The sequence below is a fragment of the Pelobates fuscus genome, chromosome 5 (assembly GCF_036172605.1).
Source record: "Pelobates fuscus isolate aPelFus1 chromosome 5, aPelFus1.pri, whole genome shotgun sequence".
Lineage (NCBI taxonomy): Eukaryota > Metazoa > Chordata > Amphibia > Anura > Pelobatidae > Pelobates > Pelobates fuscus.
In genome coordinates, this window is record NC_086321.1 from 198,274,698 (window position 1) to 198,299,007 (window position 24,310).

The 24,310-nt window shown below is 40.0% G+C and overlaps 1 protein-coding gene and 1 long non-coding RNA gene across 2 annotated transcripts in view; both read right to left on the reverse strand.

The window, feature by feature from the left end:
* Window positions 1-592: 592 nt before the first annotated feature.
* On the reverse strand, window positions 593-2,085 carry LOC134611264 (uncharacterized). The gene is made up of 2 exons (XR_010090889.1): window positions 2,021-2,085; window positions 593-1,419 (listed from the first exon to the last, which is right to left on the reverse strand). It is a non-coding gene; the product is annotated as an uncharacterized LOC134611264 (long non-coding RNA).
* Window positions 2,086-2,087: 2 nt separating this feature from the next.
* SECISBP2 (SECIS binding protein 2) overlaps window positions 2,088-24,310 on the reverse strand; it is a gene marked incomplete at its 3' end in the record, with an annotated part of 56,207 nt that continues 33,984 nt past the window's right edge. The window contains exons 6-11 of the mRNA XM_063456524.1: window positions 21,174-21,343; window positions 14,399-14,540; window positions 13,217-13,343; window positions 11,404-11,624; window positions 2,872-3,026; window positions 2,088-2,231 (exon numbers count right to left, since the gene is read on the reverse strand). Coding sequence (XP_063312594.1) covers window positions 2,088-2,231; window positions 2,872-3,026; window positions 11,404-11,624; window positions 13,217-13,343; window positions 14,399-14,540; window positions 21,174-21,343 — 959 coding nt within the window. The remainder of the gene's footprint in view (window positions 2,232-2,871; window positions 3,027-11,403; window positions 11,625-13,216; window positions 13,344-14,398; window positions 14,541-21,173; window positions 21,344-24,310) is intronic.

The following is a 24,310-nucleotide window of genomic DNA, read 5'->3' on the forward strand; positions in this document are numbered from 1 at the left end:
TTCAATGTGGTCTGGGTGCCTATAGTGTCCCTTTAAATACTTGTGGGTGAAAACGGTCTGGCCCTGGAGCTTAGTTTAACTTTTAGTTGCTGTAGCGTCATCCAATCACAAGTGTTCTGCAATTTTTTTGCAGCAATCATTTGCAAATAAATATATTGAGGGGGAAATGGATATTTAAAATGTCTGCCTCTTCCAGTCTTCATTAACCAACACACCTAGTGTTTTTAGTGTACCTCCTTAAATTTGTTTTAATTTATTTTTTTAATGTATGGACTTTGGGGTTGGTTTTGCTCTCTTTGGCTATAACTTTCTCATGTTCTTGTTTAGCTGCTCAAATTTTTGCATGCATTACTGGCTTTCTTATATGAGATGCCTCTGATTTGTCCAATTTAAATGCTATTTTCTTATTTTTAATCTCCTAGTTTACTCTGCAACTAAGTCACATTGGCTTCAATTTGTTTTTTATATTTATTATCCAGTAGCTAAATTAATTAATTTGAATTTATTTGAATATATTTGCTCAAGTTCTGATTCAGGTATATCGTTGCCATTTATGAATGATATATATAAAATGTGCACAGAATTAATCGTATACTACTCTGTGATTGCCATTTATGGATTCTCCAATTACACATGAATTTTTCATATATTCATTTTTTTGACATGTTCATTCATTTCCTGAAACTTTCCAGCCTTCACATATATACATTTCTTAATAGATATTATGATTGATGTTTAAAGGTGAATGCTCATGTAGATCCACATATCTTTCATTGTATAGTTATGGAAAGTAGCGGATCATCTTCCATGAATAGTCTTGTAATTAGCTTTGTTTGTGTTTTTTCTTTCATTCTTGTGTTTTAACTTCATTGTCCAAAAATGATTGTCGTATACTCGCACACTCCAAAATAAGTTTAGATTTGTTCTCATAGTATTTACTTTATTTCTCATATACAGAAATGATTGTCTATAATACAATTCTTGATGAAAATCTAACTGATAACTGTAAAAATTGTAGTAGGCTGTATTTTGTATGTATTGTGTTTATACATCAATATAGTGCAATTATGTTCAGCGGAGTATTCTTGGTATTTTATTTTTTTTTAATTCCACTTATTTTGGAATATCTCAAAAATTTAAACAGAAAAGGCTGTCAGAAAAATAAAATAAAAAAGGACTAATCATTTAAGACAAAAGTAAAAATAAAGTCTTCCAGGCCTTTTCTTAAGTGTCTCTTTGATTGTTGCAAACGAGTCCCATGATCTATTCAGTGGTCATTGGTTCGTATTCCATCCAAGTGTTGCCTCACTAGTGGGCTCTGATGTCACAAATGCAAATTGAATAAGTTGGTAATCACTCTCTCTTCAAACATGTTGTAAGGCGAACAACCATCTTCTCTCATCTGTCTCCATACCTTCACTGAAACAGGAAGAATACAAAATCAAAAAAAGAAATGAAGCCTTTGTGTTTAACCCACCTTCAGTTATGTAGCCTTAGATCATACTATATGAATTGGCATGGCAAGATATAAATTAACCAGTAAGGTTTTTGGTAACAGGTCTGCAGTTTGGGTAGGCTGGATGATATTTTAAGTAATTTTTCATTAAAGTTATTACCATGAGGATCAGTTGTAAAATGGATAAGCATGCAGTACTAGTTCCGTCATAGTCATCTGCAACTGAAGGCAGATTACCAGTGACAGGGTTAAAAAGTGCCAAAATGCAGTTTGTGAAAATCAAAAGAGAAGATGTCTCTGATTCTGCCTGAAGTGACAGTGAGGCATGGAACACCCAAGTGGTGATTTTTATAGCTCCCCTGTATGTCCTAGCCACATGTCTACTTCACTTGAATTAAGTGATTACATTTATTTATCCTTATTTTTGGATTGCCAGATCACCTCCATATGAAGAAAAAAAAGGCTTTATCCATTTTTTTCTGAGTTTATAAAGGACCTCTGCTTACATTAGTCCTAAAATAAAAGTTTATGTTGTTTTCAGCATATAATTCATTCTATACTCACTATATTGTGGCTCATCATCCTCTTCGTCTGGAGGCGACTGCGTGCTCAGTCCATCAGACATTTGCAGCTTCTTTTCAGGAGAAGGCTGTGGTTCCTGACTGGGCTCAGGGTCAGTCTCGGGTGTATCAGCATAAGTCAAATTAGCAGCAGCTACTTCTTCATAGAGTTTCCTAGCTTCGAAAGTGAGTTCACACAATTTGTGGAAATGATCCTACAGTGACAGGAGAAAAGAAATGATCATGTGAACCACATGAAAGCAAGAGTTAAACCTGAGATTCAGGGTAGAGAAAAAGTAAATAAATCAAGTAAACATTAAGAGTTAATTTTGCTCCTAATATTGTGAGTTGCAGATACTAGCAGTAGGTCTGTAGAAGAGGTACCCAATGTTGTAATGAAGCATGTAAGGTGCATTACCTACTATTTTGCAATGTAAATTGTTTTGTACTCTTTTCATGCATTTGCCGTCTATGGTTTTTGCTCTTCCTGCTTAGAGGGTGAAGTGCAGATTGCAGCAGAAGGTAGTTCATGCTTGTCCCCAAATCACAGACATAATTTTCTTGTGATTCCTTTTGCTTATACATGGACCATGTGCAGAGAATCATTAAAATAAAAACACAAATATTTAACATATGGATGTAATGCCAGAATGGGATGAAAAAGAAAAAAAGCAGCACAACCAATAGCTAGCTTTTAGCTAGTTATTAGAATGTGCATTGCAGCTTTGGCAATTCCTCTTTAATGGGGAGAAAGTCATGGCAATCCAGTGACCTTTTCCTGGCCTGTAGTGAACAGCCAATATCCTTTACAGTCCACAGTAGTTATAGAAAGATGTCATTTAAACGGCTGCTCACCTGGGCACCATCATAGCTGAAAATCCCAACGACACTCACTGGTACAGCTTTGTTCACACTACGGCCCAGAGCTTTGCGATTAAGAGCAAATACACAGGGGACATTCTGTTCCTGAGCACAGTCAATGATTGTTTGCAGAGTGTCATCCAATCCACCTGCAGCAAAGAGACACACACAGAGCTTGTGCAGCTTTGTAATCTTTCTCCATTTATATTAACACACACGTGCACATTAACTTTGGCTATAAAGCACTCACCTTTCTCCAGCGCCGGGCTCTGGAGAAAGGTGCTGGGGACTCTCCTTCTTCCGACGTCATCCGCTGAATGCGCATGCACGGCAAGAGCCACGCACGCATTCAGTCATTTCTCAATGCTTTCCTATGGATGCTGGCGTCTTCTCACTGTGAAAATCACAGTGAGAAGCGCGGAAGCGCCTCTAGAGGCTGTCAATAAGACCGCTACTAGAGGCTGCATTAATCCTAATGTAAAAATAGCAGTTTCTCTGAAACGGCTATGTTTACAGCAGGCAGGGTTAACCCTAGATGGACCTGGCACCCAGATCACTTCATTGAGCTGAACTGGTCTGGGTGCCTATAGTGGTCCTTTAATCTGCACAGCACCTTGATTGGTGAAATTTGCATATTTAGTAAATGCTGCCAGATAGAAGTATTTTTTTGGTTAATGATAGCTCCTACTTTCTTTCAAATTTGGAACCAGACTGGTTTTGAATTACAGAACTCAGAGCCATTCATGTCCACATGGGACCTGTCTTAATATATACAGAGATTGATAAAAGTTGTGAAGAATGTCCAGTATGTCCTGCATGTTTTCACAATCTGGGCTAAGTTGCGATTAGAAACTACTGAAAAACAATGTAAGTTACTTTTTTAACTCAAAAAGAACAACACTGAGGTAGAATGGATACAAAATATCCACCCACCAGAGTTTGTGGTGGTTAAAGGATATGGTGGGGCATAACCCCTGGGGATAGAGACAAAAAATGGGACTAGTGGTTGGCAGAGTTAAGACACACCGCCACACCAAAAGACCTTATATCCTTATATGAAGAAGGCTGTTTCTGCACATACCCTGTAGGGGAACTCTTATGAGCAGATGGCCAGAAAAAACAAAAAAACTCTTTAATGGTCCCTCTTGGGGAGAGAAAAAAATTGTAAATAAACGTACAAACATACAAACTAGGTTAAAATTGGGACCTAGTGGGGAATAGTTGTGACTAAACCGGAAAACAGTGTTCCACGAGCAAGTAGCAAGGGTAATATCAATGTCTTAGAAATTTGCCAGGGATTGTAACAATGTACTGCTATCACAGAGCACCAAGTGTCATAAATGTATATAAATTGTAACTTGCGGACCGAATGGTTCCTGGAAATGCCTTGGCTGGTATCCCATGTACTAAATGCTCCTCTAGGCTGAACCAGAAAAAAATATATAGAGGATCTAAAAGAATAGCAAACCTAAATAAATTTGTGTGGTGTCAGACCATTATAGTAGATTACTTATATATTAGACAGGAAGACACCATAGCAAGATATACAATAGGCTATTCTCAATTAGATAAAGCGAGGAGTATTTCTTAGAAATGCCAACAATTTTAAACTCCCGTGTAAAAAAGCACACCCAAATTTGTGGTAAAATTTAGACAGAAACTCAGTTCCTCGTTGTCAGAGAAGGAACAACGTTATGTCAAATATGTAGCAGGGTGCCAAACAGCGTTATGTCAAATATGTAACAGGATGCCAAACAGCTATATGAGATTTGGGGGTAGGAGTCCCTAGCATCCTGTTCATACAGACAGCAATCGCAGGTAGAGCCCAGAGAAAAATCCGTTTGATTAGTCAAAAACCCCAGAACTGTCCCAAAGTAAAGTTTAAAAGTTTAGGAAATCATCCGCTCTGTGTCGATAGCTCGACGCGCGTTTCGGCGATCCACGTCGCCTTTGTCAAGAGCCGTTGCGGAATAAGTGGCGCCTCTTTTTAAATGCATATTTGGTACCGCCCTCTAATGTGACGTAAACGTCATTGACCAATCAGTGGGCTTCGTAAAAATGAAGGGACAGAGAGATCTTCCAGTAATATTCACAGTAATTAACCCTTTCCGTGAAAAAGTGATGTGACTCAGAAAGATGATCTGTAAAGATTTTTACATACATGGGTATATGGGGCAGAGAAGCCTTCCTGATAAATGTCAAAAATGTTGTTTTGCTCCTACAGAGAATTAGTGTGCAGTAAGTGTGGACGGTTATATCACCATATGTATGCCCAGGCGTTCCTTAAAGTGGCAAACAGGAGCTGTCCAAACACATTGTCGGCTGTAAGGGGTTCTATTATATTATTTTATAAATGCCCATATTGCCCTTCATTGTCGGAGTCTCCAAATCTAGAGACTCAAGCATTTACCATAAACCTGGTCTTATTGCTGGGACCATATCCGATGCTAGGGGACCAAATGTAATGGAAATGCTTTACAGCTGGAAAAAGGCCCTGAGTTGGACAGTACCATTAATAGGGAACAGATAACTATTCATATGCATTTTAAGAGTAGTGTTGGAGAGCGACATTAAAATTAAAACCCCCCAAGATATATGGGGTAAATACCAAGAAAAAGAGATCTGTTTGAATGTAAAACTTGTGTGATGACAAATATAGCTAGAAGAATGGAGATGTACTCCACAAATTGAACACATGGATGACATTCGATCAACGGTGTATATTGATATTATTTGCAAGCAATTAATTGGTAAATAAGGGTGACCTTAGATGGATAGACTGGATATTTACGGGCCAGTTGAATTGTTAGAATATTTCGATATCATTAGAGATTTCTTGATTTCTTAGATAAAAGGGGCGAAGGAAAAACCCTCGTTTAGACCTTTTGGGTGAAGCGTCTTTAATTGAAAAATCCAAAAACTTTCTCGTTGTCTCAGGAAACGGTCATAGTTTCCCCTTCGTCTATCCCTTCTGACCAGTTCTAATCCACAGAAACGAAGCCCCTGGGGATTGCCCGCATGAAACTCTTTTAGGTGGCGGCCTATGGGGGTATCAATAAGCAGTTTCGGTGATCTAACATGCTCCTTGATCCGCTCCTTGAAGGGTCTAAAGGTTTTTCCCACATATTGTAGTTGGCAGCTGCATGTGAGGAGATAAACCAGTCCAGAAGTATTGCAGTTGAAAAAAGATCTGATGTTAAACGATCTTTTTCCCGTGCTGTCCGGGATGGTCTTGGAATCCCGCTTGATAAATTTACAGGCCACACAGTGGCCACATTGATACGATCCCACCGTGGTGGAATGTAGCCAAGTGCGCGCCGGGGGGCAATGGAAGTGACTTGGAACAAGAAGGTTCCTAAGATTCTTCCCTCTGCGTGCGGTCATGTCTATTCTTGGTCCCAAAACCCTCTTGAGGTGAGTATCGTCCATAAGACAGGGCCAGAATTTTTGAAAGACATTTTTTACAGCCTCCCAGCCTGAGTCAAAAGTAGCTATTAGGCGTGGGGGTTGTGGTGTAGTAGAGAACTCCCCTTTCTTAGGAGCTAGTAGGGTGTCCCTATCTACCTCCAGGGCCCTTTTATATGCTTTTTTAAGGCATTTGTTGGGATACCCTTTTGCTTTGAACTGCTGTCGCAGTATGTTGGCTTGAATTTTAAAGTCTTCAATGTTGCTGCAGTTCCTGCGGGCTCTAAGGTACTGCCCGGTGGGTATCCCTCGTTTAAGGGTTTGGGGATGGAAACTCTCCCAGCGTAAAAGACTATTAGAGGATGTTGGTTTCCTAAACAGTGTGGTGCTAATGGAGTCACCATTTATTGTAATGGTAAGATCTAAAAAATTCAATGTATCACCCCCAAATTCCGATGTAAAAGATAGGTTCAAATTATTTGTATTAAGTGATGCTACAAAGTTTTTAAACATTTCCTCACTACCTGTCCACAGGATCAGGATATCGTCGATGTAGCGGGCCCAATGATAGATGAACGGTCTATATGGTGCAAAGGCCATGTCCTTCGCCACAACCACTTCCTCCCACCAGCCTAGATGTAGATTGGCATACGATGGGGCACAAGCCGTCCCCATCGCAGTGCCCTGTATCTGGTGATAGAATTTCTCATTAAAGAGGAAGTAGTTGTGGCAAAGGACAAATTTAAGCAGTTCCAAGGAAAAATAGGAATGGTCGCTGAAGGCTGGGCCCCTTTTATCCAGGAAATGTTTGACGTGTTGGATGCCCCCCTTATGTGGGATCGATGAATAGAGGGATTCAACATCGAGGCTACAAAGTGACACAGACTCAGGAACTAGCAGGCTTGCTAGGCGAACCAGCGTCTGCTTGGTATCCTGAATATATGAGGGTAGTTGTTCAACATATGGACGGAGAACCTTGTCCAGGTAAATGCTCCCATTTTGGGTGAGATTTTCAACACCGGAGACTATGGGACGCCCGGGGGGATTGGTCTGATTTTTATGAACTTTGGGCAAGCAGTAGAAGGTAGCTATCCTAGGGAACTTGTTAAGAATGAAGTCATGTTCCTCCCTGGATAGCACCCCTCTACTGCGGCCCATGTCCAAAATAACTTGATAGTCATGAAGGAATGCATCCGTAGGATCTTTTTCCAAAAGATGATAGGTATCCCTATTGTCAAGAATTTTTAAAGTCATTTTAACATAATCAGTTGTATTCAAAATGACAATGTTCCCTCCCTTGTCAGCCGGTTTAATTGTGATTGTGGTATCTTTTTTAAGGGACTGGAGGGCTTTATTTTCAGACTTAGTAAGGTTCATATTTGGATGTATTTCTAGATCTTTCTGATGAATATTATCAATAGCAAATTTGGCTGACTCCAAGAAGAATTCAATATTCTTAAAGTTCCCCAGATTGGGTGTAAAGCGACAACGTGGTTTCAAATTTGTCTGGTGGGGATTGGTGGTAGTATCACTCTCATCCAAAAGAGAAATTAAAGTCATTAGGCAGTCATAATCCTTGTCAAGGAGACCTAAATCTTTAAGTTTTTTGTCCATTTTAATTTGGTGATATTTGCATAAAGCAAGCTTTCTAACAAATAGATGTAGATCTTTGACCCACGTAAATTTGTTAAATGGTGGGACTGGCACAAACGAAAGGCCTTTTGAGAGAACATTTGTTTCTTGGGTGGTTAGTGAGTGCAAGGAGAGATTGATTATTTGTAAGTTGTTAATTAGAATCGTCGTCTCCTTGTTACGCTTCTCCCCCGGCCCCTGTTGCGCGTGTGATATGGTGGCTGGCGTGGTAGTGGGTCGTCCAAATGGCCCATCTCTAAAAAATTCACCCCCTTTTTCAAAATACCCCTTGAGCTGCTTTGATTAGAGGAACTGGAGTCAGAGTCTAATGAGCCTGTTTGTGTCAGCATTCTATTTTCTGAATCATTGTCAGATGAGTCATATTCAGAGGTTAGCACATTTTCAGAATTGGTTCTGAACCGACGTTTAAAAGTGCTATAGACATTGCCGGTTTCATAGTCCTTAAGGTCCCTGATAAATTTCTGGTGTTTCCTCGTTTTAATTACTTGTTGATATTTATCAAGGTTCTGTTTGAGTTTTAGTTCCAGTTGATTGAACGCGGGGTCAGATTGAAACTGGTGAATATTGTTTAATTCGGATTCAAGTTGTTTATCCGTTTCCCCCAGTTTGATTTTTTCGAATTTGCAAATAATTTGCATGAATGTGTTGGACACACTACTCTTAAAATGCATATGAATAGTTATCTGTTCCCTATTAATGGTACTGTCCAACTCAGGGCCTTTTTCCAGCTGTAAAGCATTTCCATTACATTTGGTCCCCTAGCATCGGATATGGTCCCAGCAATAAGACCAGGTTTATGGTAAATGCTTGAGTCTCTAGATTTGGAGACTCCGACAATGAAGGGCAATATGGGCATTTATAAAATAATATAATAGAACCCCTTACAGCCGACAATGTGTTTGGACAGCTCCTGTTTGCCACTTTAAGGAACGCCTGGGCATACATATGGTGATATAACCGTCCACACTTACTGCACACTAATTCTCTGTAGGAGCAAAACAACATTTTTGACATTTATCAGGAAGGCTTCTCTGCCCCATATACCCATGTATGTAAAAATCTTTACAGATCATCTTTCTGAGTCACATCACTTTTTCACGGAAAGGGTTAATTACTGTGAATATTACTGGAAGATCTCTCTGTCCCTTCATTTTTACGAAGCCCACTGATTGGTCAATGACGTTTACGTCACATTAGAGGGCGGTACCAAATATGCATTTAAAAAGAGGCGCCACTTATTCCGCAACGGCTCTTGACAAAAGCGACGTGGATCGCCGAAACGCGCGTCGAGCGATCGACACAGAGCGGATGATTTCCTAAACTTTTAAACTTTACTTTGGGACAGTTCTGGGGTTTTTGACTAATCAAACGGATTTTTCTCTGGGCTCTACCTGCGATTGCTGTCTGTATGAACAGGATGCTAGGGACTCCTACCCCCAAATCTCATATAGCTGTTTGGCATCCTGTTACATATTTGACATAACGCTGTTTGGCACCCTGCTACATATTTGACATAACGTTGTTCCTTCTCTGACAACGAGGAACTGAGTTTCTGTCTAAATTTTACCACAAATTTGGGTGTGCTTTTTTACACGGGAGTTTAAAATTGTTGGCATTTCTAAGAAATACTCCTCGCTTTATCTAATTGAGAATAGCCTATTGTATATCTTGCTATGGTGTCTTCCTGTCTAATATATAAGTAATCTACTATAATGGTCTGACACCACACAAATTTATTTAGGTTTGCTATTCTTTTAGATCCTCTATATATTTTTTTCTGGTTCAGCCTAGAGGAGCATTTAGTACATGGGATACCAGCCAAGGCATTTCCAGGAACCATTCGGTCCGCAAGTTACAATTTATATACATTTATGACACTTGGTGTTCTGTGATAGCAGTACATTGTTACAATCCCTGGCAAATTTCTAAGACATTGATATTACCCTTGCTACTTGCTCGTGGAACACTGTTTTCCGGTTTAGTCACAACTATTCCCCACTAGGTCCCAATTTTAACCTAGTTTGTATGTTTGTACGTTTATTTACAATTTTTTTCTCTCCCCAAGAGGGACCATTAAAGAGTTTTTTTTGTTTTTTCTGGCCATCTGCTCATAAGAGTTCCCCTACAGGGTATGTGCAGAAACAGCCTTCTTCATATAAGGATATAAGGTCTTTTGGTGTGGCGGTGTGTCTTAACTCTGCCAACCACTAGTCCCATTTTTTGTACTTTTTTAACTCAATAACAAGAAACTAAAATGGAATGCTGGGAACAGCAGTAATACCTGTTCTCTGAGGCTACAAGGCAAACCTTTAGTATAATGGCCTGACTAGCTTTATTTGAAGTGTATTCAGATTATTTCTGATACTACTCCTATAATTTTTTTTTTTTTTTTTTCTCCAGACCATTGTTATGGCTTACCAGAGGTATTATTAAATACGCAACCTGCAATCTGCGTTTCTGGCGCAGTTCCCCCAAAATGTAATGTAATTAATATGCAGAATAGTAATGAGGAGGAGGTGGTACAAGATTTTTATCTTGTGATTCAAACAATTCGCAAATTTGCTCTCAATTCTCTTCCTGTAAGTTACTACTAATTTAATATAGCATCTATGGAAGTTTGCTTTTAGACTACAATCAAAAGCTTGCAACCCATATTATGAGTCTGTATGTCTTAATACCATGTACACATTTGCACAGGGTATTATATCCTCACAGCTATGCTTAAAATCCCAAGTCCTGTGCTAATGCCCAGGCCTTAAAAGTTACTTGCCACTGCATGCTTAGAGTGTACATGACACACTCACCGGAGGAGAATTTCTACCCAGCAGAGCTAGATTATCTCTCGTCAATGGCTATTGCTCTGCTCATAGTGTATACATTTTGGTTTTATGGTTTCATCTAATCAAGTATATATGATTAAAAGTAATATATGGTAACCAACACTGGAACATATTTTTTCACATATGTAAAGGAACTTGGTTGCTTATCTATTTATTTTTCTTATATGGTTTTTAATAGATCATATATGGGTTTTTTTGTTTTTTTTATTGATTTTCAAAATAGCATTCACAGTGCTTTAGGTATTTGTACTATGAACACAGGCATTCTAGACACTTAAGAGCTGACATAACTTCGTCAATAATAGCATGCGTAATAGTAATAGGAGATACAAGACAGAGATGAAAGATGAGAAGTAGGTGTGAAAGCCTAGTTGATAGAGGTCCAAAGAGGTGTGGTGGTGGCCCAGGATTTGAAGAATTCCCAGGGGAGTCCAAAGGTCCCATAATTACTTAGGAAGGAAGTAGCCATTAGTCTGTGTGACAAAGTTTGTGAATTAATGTGTCTATTTGCAGGTAATCATGGGGATTCTGGTGATTTCCAAGCCAATACACTTTGCTTCATTTTTAATGTACTGTGAATATAGATTGGTAAAACTAGATTTTATTTCCTCTAACATTTATTATTTACCTTTAAACTGGCTCCTTTCACAGTTTGGAGAAATTATGACACACTTTAGCTTTCCAAGTTTCAGGTGTTTTAGAACTTCTCTTAGACCCATCACCAAACGCCTCTTTGTTTTTGCTTTCACTGGATCCTTCTGATACATGCGATCCTGAAATCGCACAAGCTCCTGAAGAAGGCATGTCGCGCATTTATCCACTTCTTTACTGAGCACCTGGCTGCAATACCTAGAAACGACAAAATCAACAAAACCTGATTCTTTGTTGTAGTTATATACACTTGTACAATTAGACAAGAATAAGTAATAAAAATACAAAGCAACATTTAAATAGCTGTGTAAGATTTTAAAAGCCTGACTCTTCGCTGTAGTTATGATGGATTATGAACAAGCGCACATGCAGGTACGTGACTTGCTGGCGCCAGAATGATATTATCGTGTTAGCAAAATATGTATATAAGAGTAGACAAAGAAAAATGCAAGCAACTGTTAAATATCTGCTAAAGATAAAACGATAAGGACTAGGCTATCCAGTACTTTCCAACAAACAGTGTTGCATGTACAATGCACAAAGGTTAAATTGTGGTTACAACAGAAGTACACTAGTATGCCCTATGAACTACTTGAAATTTCTTAACGGAAAAGTGCAGAGCAGACTCCTTCAGTAATAGGTAAATACATTTGTTATAGATAAATTTCAGTAGAGAGCAATGGAATAAATTAGATTCTCCAACCTCACTGGACAATTCTAACAGAGATATGTATTTGGTCTGAGAAGATCCTCAACAGGTTTTAGGACCACATTAATGGCACACTTAGGTTGAGGACCACACTCGTGTCAAGTACAGTTCAGGGAGATCATCAACAGTCAGATCAACTGGTTAGCTTGGATGGAATACAAAGGCTCAGAGAATTCCCAATTATATCTAAAAGTGATGGGGTACCAAAGTTACAAAATAAAAATGGTTAGAAATCAGATGCAGGGTGTATCTGAGTAAGTAATATATGATAAATATGAGGTGGAAGTAAAAAGCAAACATTGAAAGATTGTTGATCAAAAGGAGTCAGTTATGTGCCTTTAACATGAAAGGTAGTCAGAAAGTTCTACTCTGTACACAAATGACACTCTGCTCAATTCCAACACACTCCTTCCTAAATCCACATTGTACAGCTTTATTAAAAACTAATACTGGTCTCAAATAAAAGTACATTGCCCTACTGAGACTACAGGTAGTGCTGCCACCCTGTAAAGATGAATTGTTTGTCATACGGAAGCCACCCATCTTTACATTACTAATGCTCCCATTCCTGTAATGGAAGCCAATATAGTATTTAGAGAAAGGAGTAAGTGTAAAGGAGGTGAAGCTCAGCACAGGTCAGCTTTATTCATAGAACACTGTTATAGAGAAAGCAGATGTAATCCATCATTCAAACAAAGATACAGCTTACCAGAATTACAGAAAATGGAAACCCTGAATGTTTCAAGCTATACCTTGAGTTAAATGTTATGATAGACAGGATAAATAAATGCCAGTCCCATCAAGTACGATCAAGAGTAAATTAACTGGATTAGTACATATATAGGCAAACTCAAAGAAACAAAAACACATTAAGTGGGGCTCTGATCTAAACAAAATTACATAAAAATACAGCCAAAATAGCTGTAATCTTGTGGATTGTGAATCTTGTGGATATAACACTTGAGGTTATATTATATTTAAAAAAAAAAAAGTTCAGGCCTTAATGTATTAATTATTTTTTTTTTTGCATTTGTGTGTGATCTATGTATTACATCTGTGAAGGTTTTCTCTAATTACTTACTCTCGAAATCTCCTGCTGTGAATTTTGGGGACTGCAGGGTTCTCATGTGAAAGGGAAGCGACAGCATTGGTGGTATCCCCTGGTTGTTCCTCAACATTAGTGGTGTTTGTCAAGTATTTCACCTTTTCTGTTACAATAAGAAACAATCATTGGAAGTTCAGTTTGTTCCTGTAGATTATATATATATATTCTACATGACAGCTACTTTCTGACTTAGATTATTTCGGGGTTTGAGTGGATATAGGACAGGATGGGTAATGGATGTTCTTCTGTTGTAGCTGTTCCCTCAGGAATTTTGTGGGGCTATCCAATGTGATTCAATGGCCTGCTCTACATTCTAGTTTGGTAGGAATGAACAACTACAGCTTATTGAATTTGTTCTGGTGAGTAGAATCATTATCTTCAGGCTTTTTGTTGAAAACACTGTCTTTTCAGAGAAAATCCAGTGTTTACATTACAGCCTAGTGATAATTCCACTGGCTACTCCTCAGATGGCTGTTAAAGCTGCTTCCTTGGGCAGTGCTGCAGAGTAAGCAGCACTGCCATTAAGTGTCTCCACCCTCTGCATGGACACTGAACTTTCCTCATAGAGATACATTGATTCAGTTCATCTCTATGAGGAGATGCTGATTGGCAAAGGCTGTGTTTGACTTGTGCTGGCTCTGTCCCTGATCTGTCTCCTTGACAGTCTCAGCCAATCCTATGTGAAAGCATTGTGATTGGCTAAGACCACCACTTCTGATGTCAGCAGACAGGCAATTCACAAGCAGAGGCAGCAGCTTCAGACTTGAAAACAAGTAAGATATTACTATATTTAGGGTGGCAAGAGGGGGGTAGGTGAGATAGATAATGGTTTTAACACTATAGGGTCAGAAATATATGTTTGTGGTCCTGACCCTATAGTGCTCCTTTAATGGCATCTTTGTCTTAAAATATATGAGAAGAACGTATATTACCCATCGTGATCTGTGTCCACCCAAAATCATCAAAGTCAGAAAGTAGCAGTCATATGGAATATGTAGTGCCATATACTACAATATGTAGCCTTTTATTTTTTGCTGATTAAACATGTGCTCCTAGAAACTACCTTACAAGACAAATGGATAAGATATTTGCATTTCAAGCAACTGATTAGAAAATGGCATATACAGACAGGCAATTATCATCCTTCTTTATACTTACCAGTCTCAGGGACAAAAGGTGGAGCATCAGGAGAGAGTGTCTTAGGTTCACATGGCAAAGAACTTCCTTCTTCACCTGATGCTGTGGTTTCTTGTGTCAATGATCTAAGCTGCTTCCGCTGCTCTCTCTCTTTCAAAATAATCTTAAAAATAAAAACTTATTCATTTAAAAATGCAATAATGTCAAAATATCAACATGAAAAAGCAGAGATTTATACTTGTATAACTACAAAGAATCAACTAAATTACTAAATGATGGGATAAGAGAGTGAACATCGTCAGGAATTCAAACTGAATTTAAAATTCAAGGTAAGAATAGCCAAACTGGGAACATTCTCCAAGTGAGCTATGCTTCCAGTTTGGTTAATTTGACCTTAAATTTGAAAATTAATTTTGAATTCCTAGTAATTCTCACTTTAGTGAGTAAGCCGAAATGTGTTTCTTTACGATGTTAATGGAAATTGAAACATAAGATAAACATTGAGTTAGGAGTGGAAATTAATGGAACAGAATGAGTAGAGTGCATGTGGAAGCAAGGAAGCAGAGAGGATGAGTAATGGAGTAGAAGGAGATAATTCAGGAGGAGTAGGGAGAGGCAAAGTTGAGAAGGATTTGTACACGGTGTAAGACACGAAAATAGAGTGCTGGCAAATTCAAAGTCAATGAGGAGGGCAAACATGCTCTATTTGGTGTTATGGCACATGCATAAAAGCAGACAGTGGTGGTATGGTGGTAATTTAATAACCCTACTAACCTCAACATCTGAGGAAAGGGATTTAGGCGTAATTATTTCAGATGACTTAAAGGTAGGCAGACAATGTAATAGAGCAGCAGGAAATGCTAGCAGAATGCTTGGTTGTATAGGGAGAGGTATTAGCAGTAGAAAGAGGGTAGTGATTATGCCATTGTACAGAACACTGGTGAGAGCTCACTTGGAGTATTGTACGCAGTACTGGAGACCGTATCTTCAGAAGGATATTGATACCTTAGAGAGAGTTCAGAGAAGGGCTACTAAACTGGTGCATGGATTGCAGGATAAAACTTACCAGGAAAGGTTAAAGGATCTTAACACGTATAGCTTGGAGGAAAGACAAGACAGGGTGGATATGATAGAAACATTTAAATACATAAAGGGAATCAACACAGTAAAGGAGGAGACTATATTTAAAAGAAGGAGAACTACCACAACAAGAGGACAGTCTTAAATTAGAGGGGCAAAGGTTTAAAAATAATTTCAGGAAATATTACTTTACGGACAGGGTAGTGGATGCATGGAATATCCTTCCAGCTGAGCTGAAGTGGTAGAGGTTAACACAGTGAGGGAGTTTAAGCATGCGTGGGATAGGCATAAGGCTATCCAAGACTTAAGATAAGGCCAGGGACTAATTAAAAGTATTTAGAAATATTGGGCAAACTAGATGGGCCGAATGGTTCTGATCTGCCATCACATTCTATGTTTCTATAAACTGTACAAGCATAACTAGACTGGTAACTGGTTAGTGTAGTGGTACACAAAGTAACTGTACATGTATTGCCATTTATAATGTTATGGTATACAAAGCATACATACATGTTAAGCTCTGTAATAGATCTTGTTTGGCATAATGTAACCAAATTGTGCAACCTTACATAAGGCATGTAATTTGACCCTATAAGTTGGCAGGCATATGTGGGTTACTGCTGCACTCACACAGTAAAAGCAGCAGAATACAAATTGGGGATCTTTGAAGTAGTAAAAACACACAATACCTGTGAAAATCACCATTAAAATTAAATATATATTTGCAGGGGGAAAAGGGGGGGGGGAGGATGTATGTGATATTCAGATCTACTATTATGCACCAATCTTAAACCAGACTCATTGATTTTGCTTATCCTACAATGCCACACCATGTGTCAAACTTCCTTACTCTCTAGACGCTAGATTCTATAGGTTGACAAACATCTTTTCCCAAGGCCTTCGTTTCCACAATCCAGTCCCTCTGTGTATGGCAGGTTTGGTGTCAAAAGCTTATTCCAGCTGACAAGCAGTTACTTTTCAATCCTAAAACTACTGAAATTGTCATTGGATTTTTCGTCGCCATGGTCGGCCTATTCAAACTTATTTTACTTTTCGCAAAATTGCATTAATCCAGTAACAGAACACTCACAAACCTACCTATTGAAATCTGCAGATGCTTTTTTACCTACTTTTGCCTCTAAAAATACTGCAATATATGTGCAATAGTTTGCTTTTATGAAGTGAGATGTTCTATTGATTCTGTTGTATATGCTTGCAAAACCTTCCAATATCGGGTGGGCAGGGGGAAATCGGACGCCTTCTCTGGTCCTTTCCCTGGACGCAGAGAAGGCGTTCGATAGAGTCCAATGGCACTACATGTTTGCGCTTCTGCGCAGACTGCGGATGCTTGAATTCTATATAACAGCTGTGAAAGCCCTGTACACCAACCCAAGGGCACAGACTGTGATACCAAACGCTACACCGAGACTATTTAAGCTCACAAATGGCACACGTCAGGGATGCCCCCTCTCCCCGCTCCTATTCATACTGGCCCTAGAACCTTTGCTACACCTCATAAGGACTCAGCAGCAGATAACGGGCATCAAAATAGCCACGGAAGAGTTGAAGGTATCTGCGTACGCAGATGACATACTCCTCACCCTCACTAACCCAGCCAGCTCGATCACACACCTCCTCACACTACTGGACAAATTCAGCCAGGTATCGGGATATAAGATAAACCTCGACAAGTCGGTCGGCATGCCGATAGGGATGACAGCGACTGACATTACACGACTCAAACAAGCGACGAACCTAAACCTATGCCCCAGACCAGTTAAGTACCTAGGGGTTAAGCTAACCGCCAATCCCAATGACCTATACAGAGAGAACCACCAAAGAATCATAAACACCCTCTTGAGGGACCGCGATAAATGGCACGAAAAACCCATCTCGTGGATTGGAAGATTACACAGCATCAAAATGAACCTCCTCCCCCGACTGCTATTCATCTTCCAAGCACTCCTGATTAAGGTGACTAAGGGGGACCTAAAACCGCTACAAACGGCGATAGACGATTTCATTTGAGCGCGCAAGAGGCACAGAATAGCAAGACAGACACTATACACCCCCAAAAGCAAAGGTGGCCTGGGCCTGCCCAAACTCTACGCCCAACTAGCGCAAATCGTAGAATGGCACTCACCGCCTGATACGCACAGATGGGTAGATCTAGAAACCGTGCTCATGAATACAGACCTCCCACAATACTGGATATGGGTACCCCGCACCGACAGACCTGCACAGCCATCCTGAACTCCATCAAGATATGGGACGCCACAACACATAAATATGCTCTATTCCACCCGACGTCTCCCCTTACCCCATACCTCAGAAACAAAGCTTTCCCACCCGGTCTCACGGCTAAGGACTTCCGAAACATTGAGAATACGGGCATCCAGAGGTCTCATCAGCTTTATCACGCGGGCACACTCTGATCCTTTGACAACCTAAAAACGCTAGCCCCTTTAAACACGAAAGACTACTTTAGGTACATCCAACTTCGAGATTTCGCCAGAAAACCACACATTTGTAGAGCAGCTGTGGCCAGACTGACTTTCTTTGAAACGCTGTGCGCCAGGCAAGCACCACGGGCTGGCCTCATAACGCAGTTATATACACAACTCAGTGCACCAACAACCGAAACACAGGCACCCGCGTACGTGGCACAGTGGGAAGCTGAACTGCAAAACCCACTAGAAAGTGGGGATTAGCAGGACATATGGGAGGCGGCGGCAAAGACCTCCATCTGCGTGCTACATCAGGAGCAATGCTATAAAACACTCATGAGGTGGTACACCACACCAGTCAAACAATATAGAATGGGGAAAACAACAACAGACACTTGCTGGAGGGGGTGTGGGGACAAGGGAACCTATCTCCACATGTGGTGGACGTGCCCTAAAGCGAAAAGCTTCTGGGAAAACATTGCCAATCTACTGGCAGCTGTACTACACAAACCTATACAACCTGAGCCAGGGACATTCCTCATAGTAAAACCATTAGACGACCTCACACACAAAGAACAAAAATTACTCAATAAAATCAACCTGGCGGCCAGGAGGGCCATGGCACAGACATGGCTGCACACAGATATGCCCCACATGGATAGAGTAACACAGAACATAAAGGAAGCCCATCTTATGGACAAGCTCACGGCGCAAATCAGGGATACCTACCCGCTATTCATAAAAATCTGGGAGCCATGGGAAGACTACACGAGCCGCTGACACCCACGAACACCACATCGAGGCCCGAGCTATACCAGATAGAACACACACAGTAAAGCACTCTAGTTACCTGCGGCAAACCCCCATGGAACGGCTGCGATCCCTCCCTGGCCCCTCTCCCCCCCCCCACCACCCCACTTGACCTACTACTATCTCATGTTTCAACCCTTCTCTTCCTTCCTCCTCAAAACTGGTGACCGATCATGCATGCAATAAACAACCCATTTTAGGGAGCAGTGGACATAAAGAGGTGATCCCCGAAAGCAGTGTCACTAAACGCTCAACTAATGAACGCACAAGGCATATAGCAGAGATATAGAGACGACATCAAATATTACTGTTAGCGCACTATAACACGCCATGAGAGCTACGTAACATCCTCTATACACTGCCCTTAGTATAAAACGTACTACATGACCGGATCACTAAAGACATAGAAGAGGTAGAGAAAGGCATGTATTACATAGGCATTGAACAGCCACCTGCTCCACTGAGGAGCATGACCACCTCTTGAAACTTGTGTCACCCGAAACGTACCATGCACGCACTACTTATGTATAATTTTCTCTTACCTTATGTTATGTTCTTATATGTTATTTTATGAAGTATAAAACTGTGACATAGTCTGGAATGTACTTGCTGTATAAGATAAGCAAAATATTACTATGCCAAGGTTTGGCTTCTGCGTAAGCCTTAGATACATGAGACACAAATGCTACGTACTATGTCACGACCTAAATAAAGAATTTAAAAAACAAAAAACCTTCCAATAAAGAATAAACATGTTCTCAAGTCCTCTCTGCGGACACCTTCGGCCTAAACACTTCCAGAGACTTTGCTTGGCCCTCAGGATATCTTGAACTATTACCTACATTCTAAAACTTTCTTCTTACACTGCTCTCCCTAAGAAACCACGCTATGCTATATGATGGTCAAGCTTAAACATACCTTCTCCCCTGCACAGTGGCACGCTGCAGCAACAAATTTATGTTGAGTCTCCAAATGTCTCTCCTACTGAAAGTCAAACAACTTTTCCATTGGCATATGGTGTCAGCTGCTTGGCCCATATTTATCTGGGAGTCTCTCCGACATGCTGGAGATGCAATTCCTCAACTGGTACACCTCTACATATTTTTTTGGAACTGTAATAAAAGTGGGGCATACTGAGAGGCTGTGCAAAGGCTTATTTTGGATGTTATGGGGTAAGTACTTCCCTGGTTATCCCAAACGTTTCTGCTCCATATACTCCCAAACATTTACATGGTTGTTGGTGGTTTAATATTGTACTGTTTTTCAATAAAAACATTACATATTGTAGAAGAGTCAGCCCTGGTGAGTAGTAATTCACTCCTAGTTAGTGTGCCACGAAGCCTCAACTTTTAGGCTAGTAGTGTAGGATTTGAATTGTTGAGCCCCGATAAATAGTATGTATGGATTCACTTAAATAGAAAAAGTTAAATTATGGTGGAAACAAAAAACTATCAAAAGTGCCAAAGAGTCTGCGATCCAAAATGCAGGGAATCTCGGAAAATCCTCAGTCATACCTCAGATATGTTCTGAGAAATCTACAATATGAAAGGTAAACTATATGCCAACGCTCAATTTAGTCTCTTAGCATCTCATGAGAAGCACTATAAATGGCAGCAACCTTTGTAGGTCAAACATTATAGATACTAGGCATAAAAAAATAATAATAGTGGGCTTTGGGCACTGAGTATACTACACATGTTCTCTGCAGGGTACAGTAACACTTTACAGTATAGATTTTAGGTGTGGCAGCACTTACTAGAATTGTGCATTGTGTCTTTTTTTTTTTTTTACTCTATCCTTGTCTCTCTAGAATAAATTGTTTTGCTTGCATTTCCATAGAAATAGATCAGAATGTACAGCTCAATAGGAAAGTATTCAGATCCCTCCATTTTGTTCATATTTTATGCTGCAGACTTATGCTACAATAGTTTAAATATTTTTTTTTCCACATTGATGTACACACACAATACCCCAGAACAACAATCAAAAAACATATTTTTGACACCATTCAAATATATTAAAAAGAAGAAAACTGAAATGTCACACAGACATAAGTATTCAAGCCCTTTGCTATGACACTTGAAATTTAGCCACGTTGCAGCCCATTTATCTGGATCATCTACGATATACTTCTACACCTGTGGCAAATTCAATTGATTGGACATCATTTGAAAAGGCACATGCCTATCTATATAAGGTCTTACAGTGGTGAACGCATACTAGAGCAAAAACCAAGCTGTCTGTAGAACAGGCCGCAACATAAAACAACTGAAAAAGTAGAGAGACCTTAATACTTTCTGAATGCACTGAACATGCTTCTGAAAAGACAAGGACATTTTATGAATTTTTTTTTGTGTGTGCAACAAACTGAACATTTATGGAACTAGCACACGATAACACATCAACATCTATTTATGTGTTAATTTAATCGAATGTTTGAATTATAGTATTGCATATACCTTTTTAAGGGATGTTGGTTTCTTGGCTTTGGGAACTTCTCTCTGCTTTCCCTTCTTGACCATTGGAGCACTAGAATCAAGTGGGTTGTGTGGTCCTGGGCCTGGTTTCAACTGCTGGTGTTTTGTTGTAGTGGCTGCTTCTCTGGTTACCACAGGCATACCACCTCCAACTAAAATACAAAGTAATATATATGAAAACCTTCCAAATCAACAAGATTAACTAATTTTATTCAAGTTGTTATACATACAATGTTATAGGACAATCTGCTTTAAAAGATTCATTATAGAGCATTGTAAAAAATTTCATGGTTAAGATTTTGAAAAACTACTTTATAAAAAGAGATACAACAGACCACTGTAATTTTCCCACTTTAGCTGTTTTATTAAAAGCACACAATCTACTTGTTTACTAAAATGGATATATTTGTAAAGTTAAATGCCCTGGTATTTCCTGCAAATGAGGCACAATAAGTCACACTGAAGAATGTAGGCTGCCAGTGTTACTGACAGATACTCTCTGCTTCATGCACTTAGTAACTTGCTTTAACACGTAACAGACATGTGAATAGGGTTAGTTAGGTTCCATGTACTAATTTCATATTAACAACAAAGCTATTTTTAAATCAGTAACAATGAAAAAGCATTTGCAGCTGATCAGCTACAGCTTTCATTATGAGTATTGCTGCAAATTAAAGTGAAAACACATATTTTGGCTGGTTTGTCCGAATCAAAATCCTTGGATTCATTGAATAAGACTCTACAGGTAAATCCTGAATGAATCGATTCACTCGAATGTGGATTGGTACGGTTCCCTTCCTCATGTTGGTTGTGTTAAAAGTTAAATACAAATCTTTACATTAATATTATTATTAAATATATTAATGGACATGCTTTGCTGGGCAAAGCCGAGTGCACTTGAATGCATATGGCATTTCTCAGCTATATGCCAGAGTGTGTATGCAGACACCCAAGGCATCATGGGATGATGAAGTTGCTGCATTTAGGAAATGCTGTGGGGGTAAGTGTTTTACTTACCTCTGCTGCGTAATTCACTGTGGCAAAATCTGCAATAGCTGGAAATGAGAAACTGTCACTTTTTTGTAATTTATTAATTTGTTTTATAAATTTGTAGGGAGTGTTATCATGTTTGGCCTCAGCATTCCTTATTTAGTACATCACACACAAAGTTTAATAGATGGATATCTTCGTGTCACTTTAGGAGAGTAAATTTTGCAAAGACAAACTTGTCTTCCAAAGCCGGAAATGAATCCTTCCACCACTGATATGGTAGCGTTTTGTCTTTTAGAATAGCCATGTAAGAGAACATTCTTGGTATGCACCAGTTCACAGAGTCTATGTTTAGGGGAGAATCTAGTGTCTGGTAAACATAGTATTATACACAGAATTATGGAAAATGCTCGAAAATATTTAGATGATTAAATATTTACAGCACTAAGAGGAAACACGCAAACTGCCTTTTAAAGGGACTCTATAGTCAACATATAAAAGCAAAAAAGACAGGTCCCCCAGCCTCCCTTCTTGCTTTTATATGAACTTTCATTTATTTAAAATAATTTTCGGAGCGTTTTTATATTAAAAACTTACCTCGCTCCCAGCCATGCCGCGCCCCCTTTTTCGTCAAAATGACGAAATCGCGGGGCCCAATAGGACGCTTCTCAGAGAGAAGCGTCATCGCGATGTGGTGCGCATGCGTGGCTTCGCGCTGCACCAATCGCGTTCTTCATAGAGCGGCATTGACAGCCGCCCTATGAAGAAACTCAGCGCTTTACCGCGCATGTGCGCGGAATGTGCGTTTGCGAGCTGAGCTGACTGACAGCTCAGCTCGCTTTCTATACCCGCCCCCCTCCTACTCCAAACTTTGCATGCAAACACTATATATAGAGATTTCTCTATATATAGTGTTTGCATACAAACACACATATTGTTAAACATAAGGGGGGGTACCTACTGTTCCCCCCCCGGCCCCCACCCCATAGCCGGTGGGTGGGGGCCCTAAAATTAACAATAAGGGGGGGACCTACTGTACCCCCCCTGGCCCCCACCCCTGAGCGGTGGGTGGGGGCCCTAAAACTAAAAATAAAGGGGGGACCTACTGTCCCCCCCGGCCCCCACCCCTGAGCGTTGGGTGGGGGCCCTAAAATTAACAATAAGGGGGGGGACCTACTGCCCCCAACCGGCCCCCACCCCTGACCGGTGGGTGGGGGCCCTAAAACTAACAATAAGGGGGGGGGGGACCTAATGAGGGGGGGACCTTTAACTAAAAACCTGTAAAAATAAAAAATAAAAAAGAGATAAAAACAACTTACCATTCGATGTTTTCTTTCTTCTAAAATCTTCTTTCTTCAGCCCCAAAAAAGGTCAAATAAAAAGCCATAATAACAGACGCAATTAAAAAAAAAATCCATGTTCACCCATGGAGGGCTTATAAAGCCTTGCCACGCCCTGCAATTAGGCTAAAAACACACTGATTGGCTGGTTTAAGCCAATCAGAGTGCTCTTTGTCATTTTACACAGCGTGGGAAAATGCCAAATTATTTTCCCACGCTGTGTTAAATGACACAGAGCACTGTGATTGGATGGATTTCAAGCCATCCAATCACAGTGCTCTGTGTCATTGTAAAATTGTAAAATGACACAGAGCACTGTGATTGGATGGCTTGAAATCCATCCAATCACAGTGCTCTGTGTCATTTTACACAGCGTGGGAAAATTCTTTGGAATTTTCCCACGCTGTGTAAAATGACAAAGAGCACTCTGATTGGCTTAAACCAGCCAATCAGAGTGTTCTTAGCCTAATTGCAGGGCGTGACAAGGCTTAATAAGCCTTCCCCCGCCCTGCAAAGCTCAGTCTGCGCGGAGCCCTCCATGGGTGAACATGGATTTTTTTTTTTGCGCTCGTTTTATTTTTTTTAATTTTTTTATTGCGTCGGTTATTATGGCTTTTTATTTGGCCTTTTTTGGGGCTGAAGAAAGAAGTTGTTTTTATCTCATTTTTTTTTTTTACAGGTTTTTAGTCCCCCCCCCCCCCCCCCCCCATTATTTTTAGGGTGAGGGGGGTAGGTAGGGAGATAATTTTTTTTGTGGGGGGGAGGGTTAACTAGGGTTCCCCCCCCCTT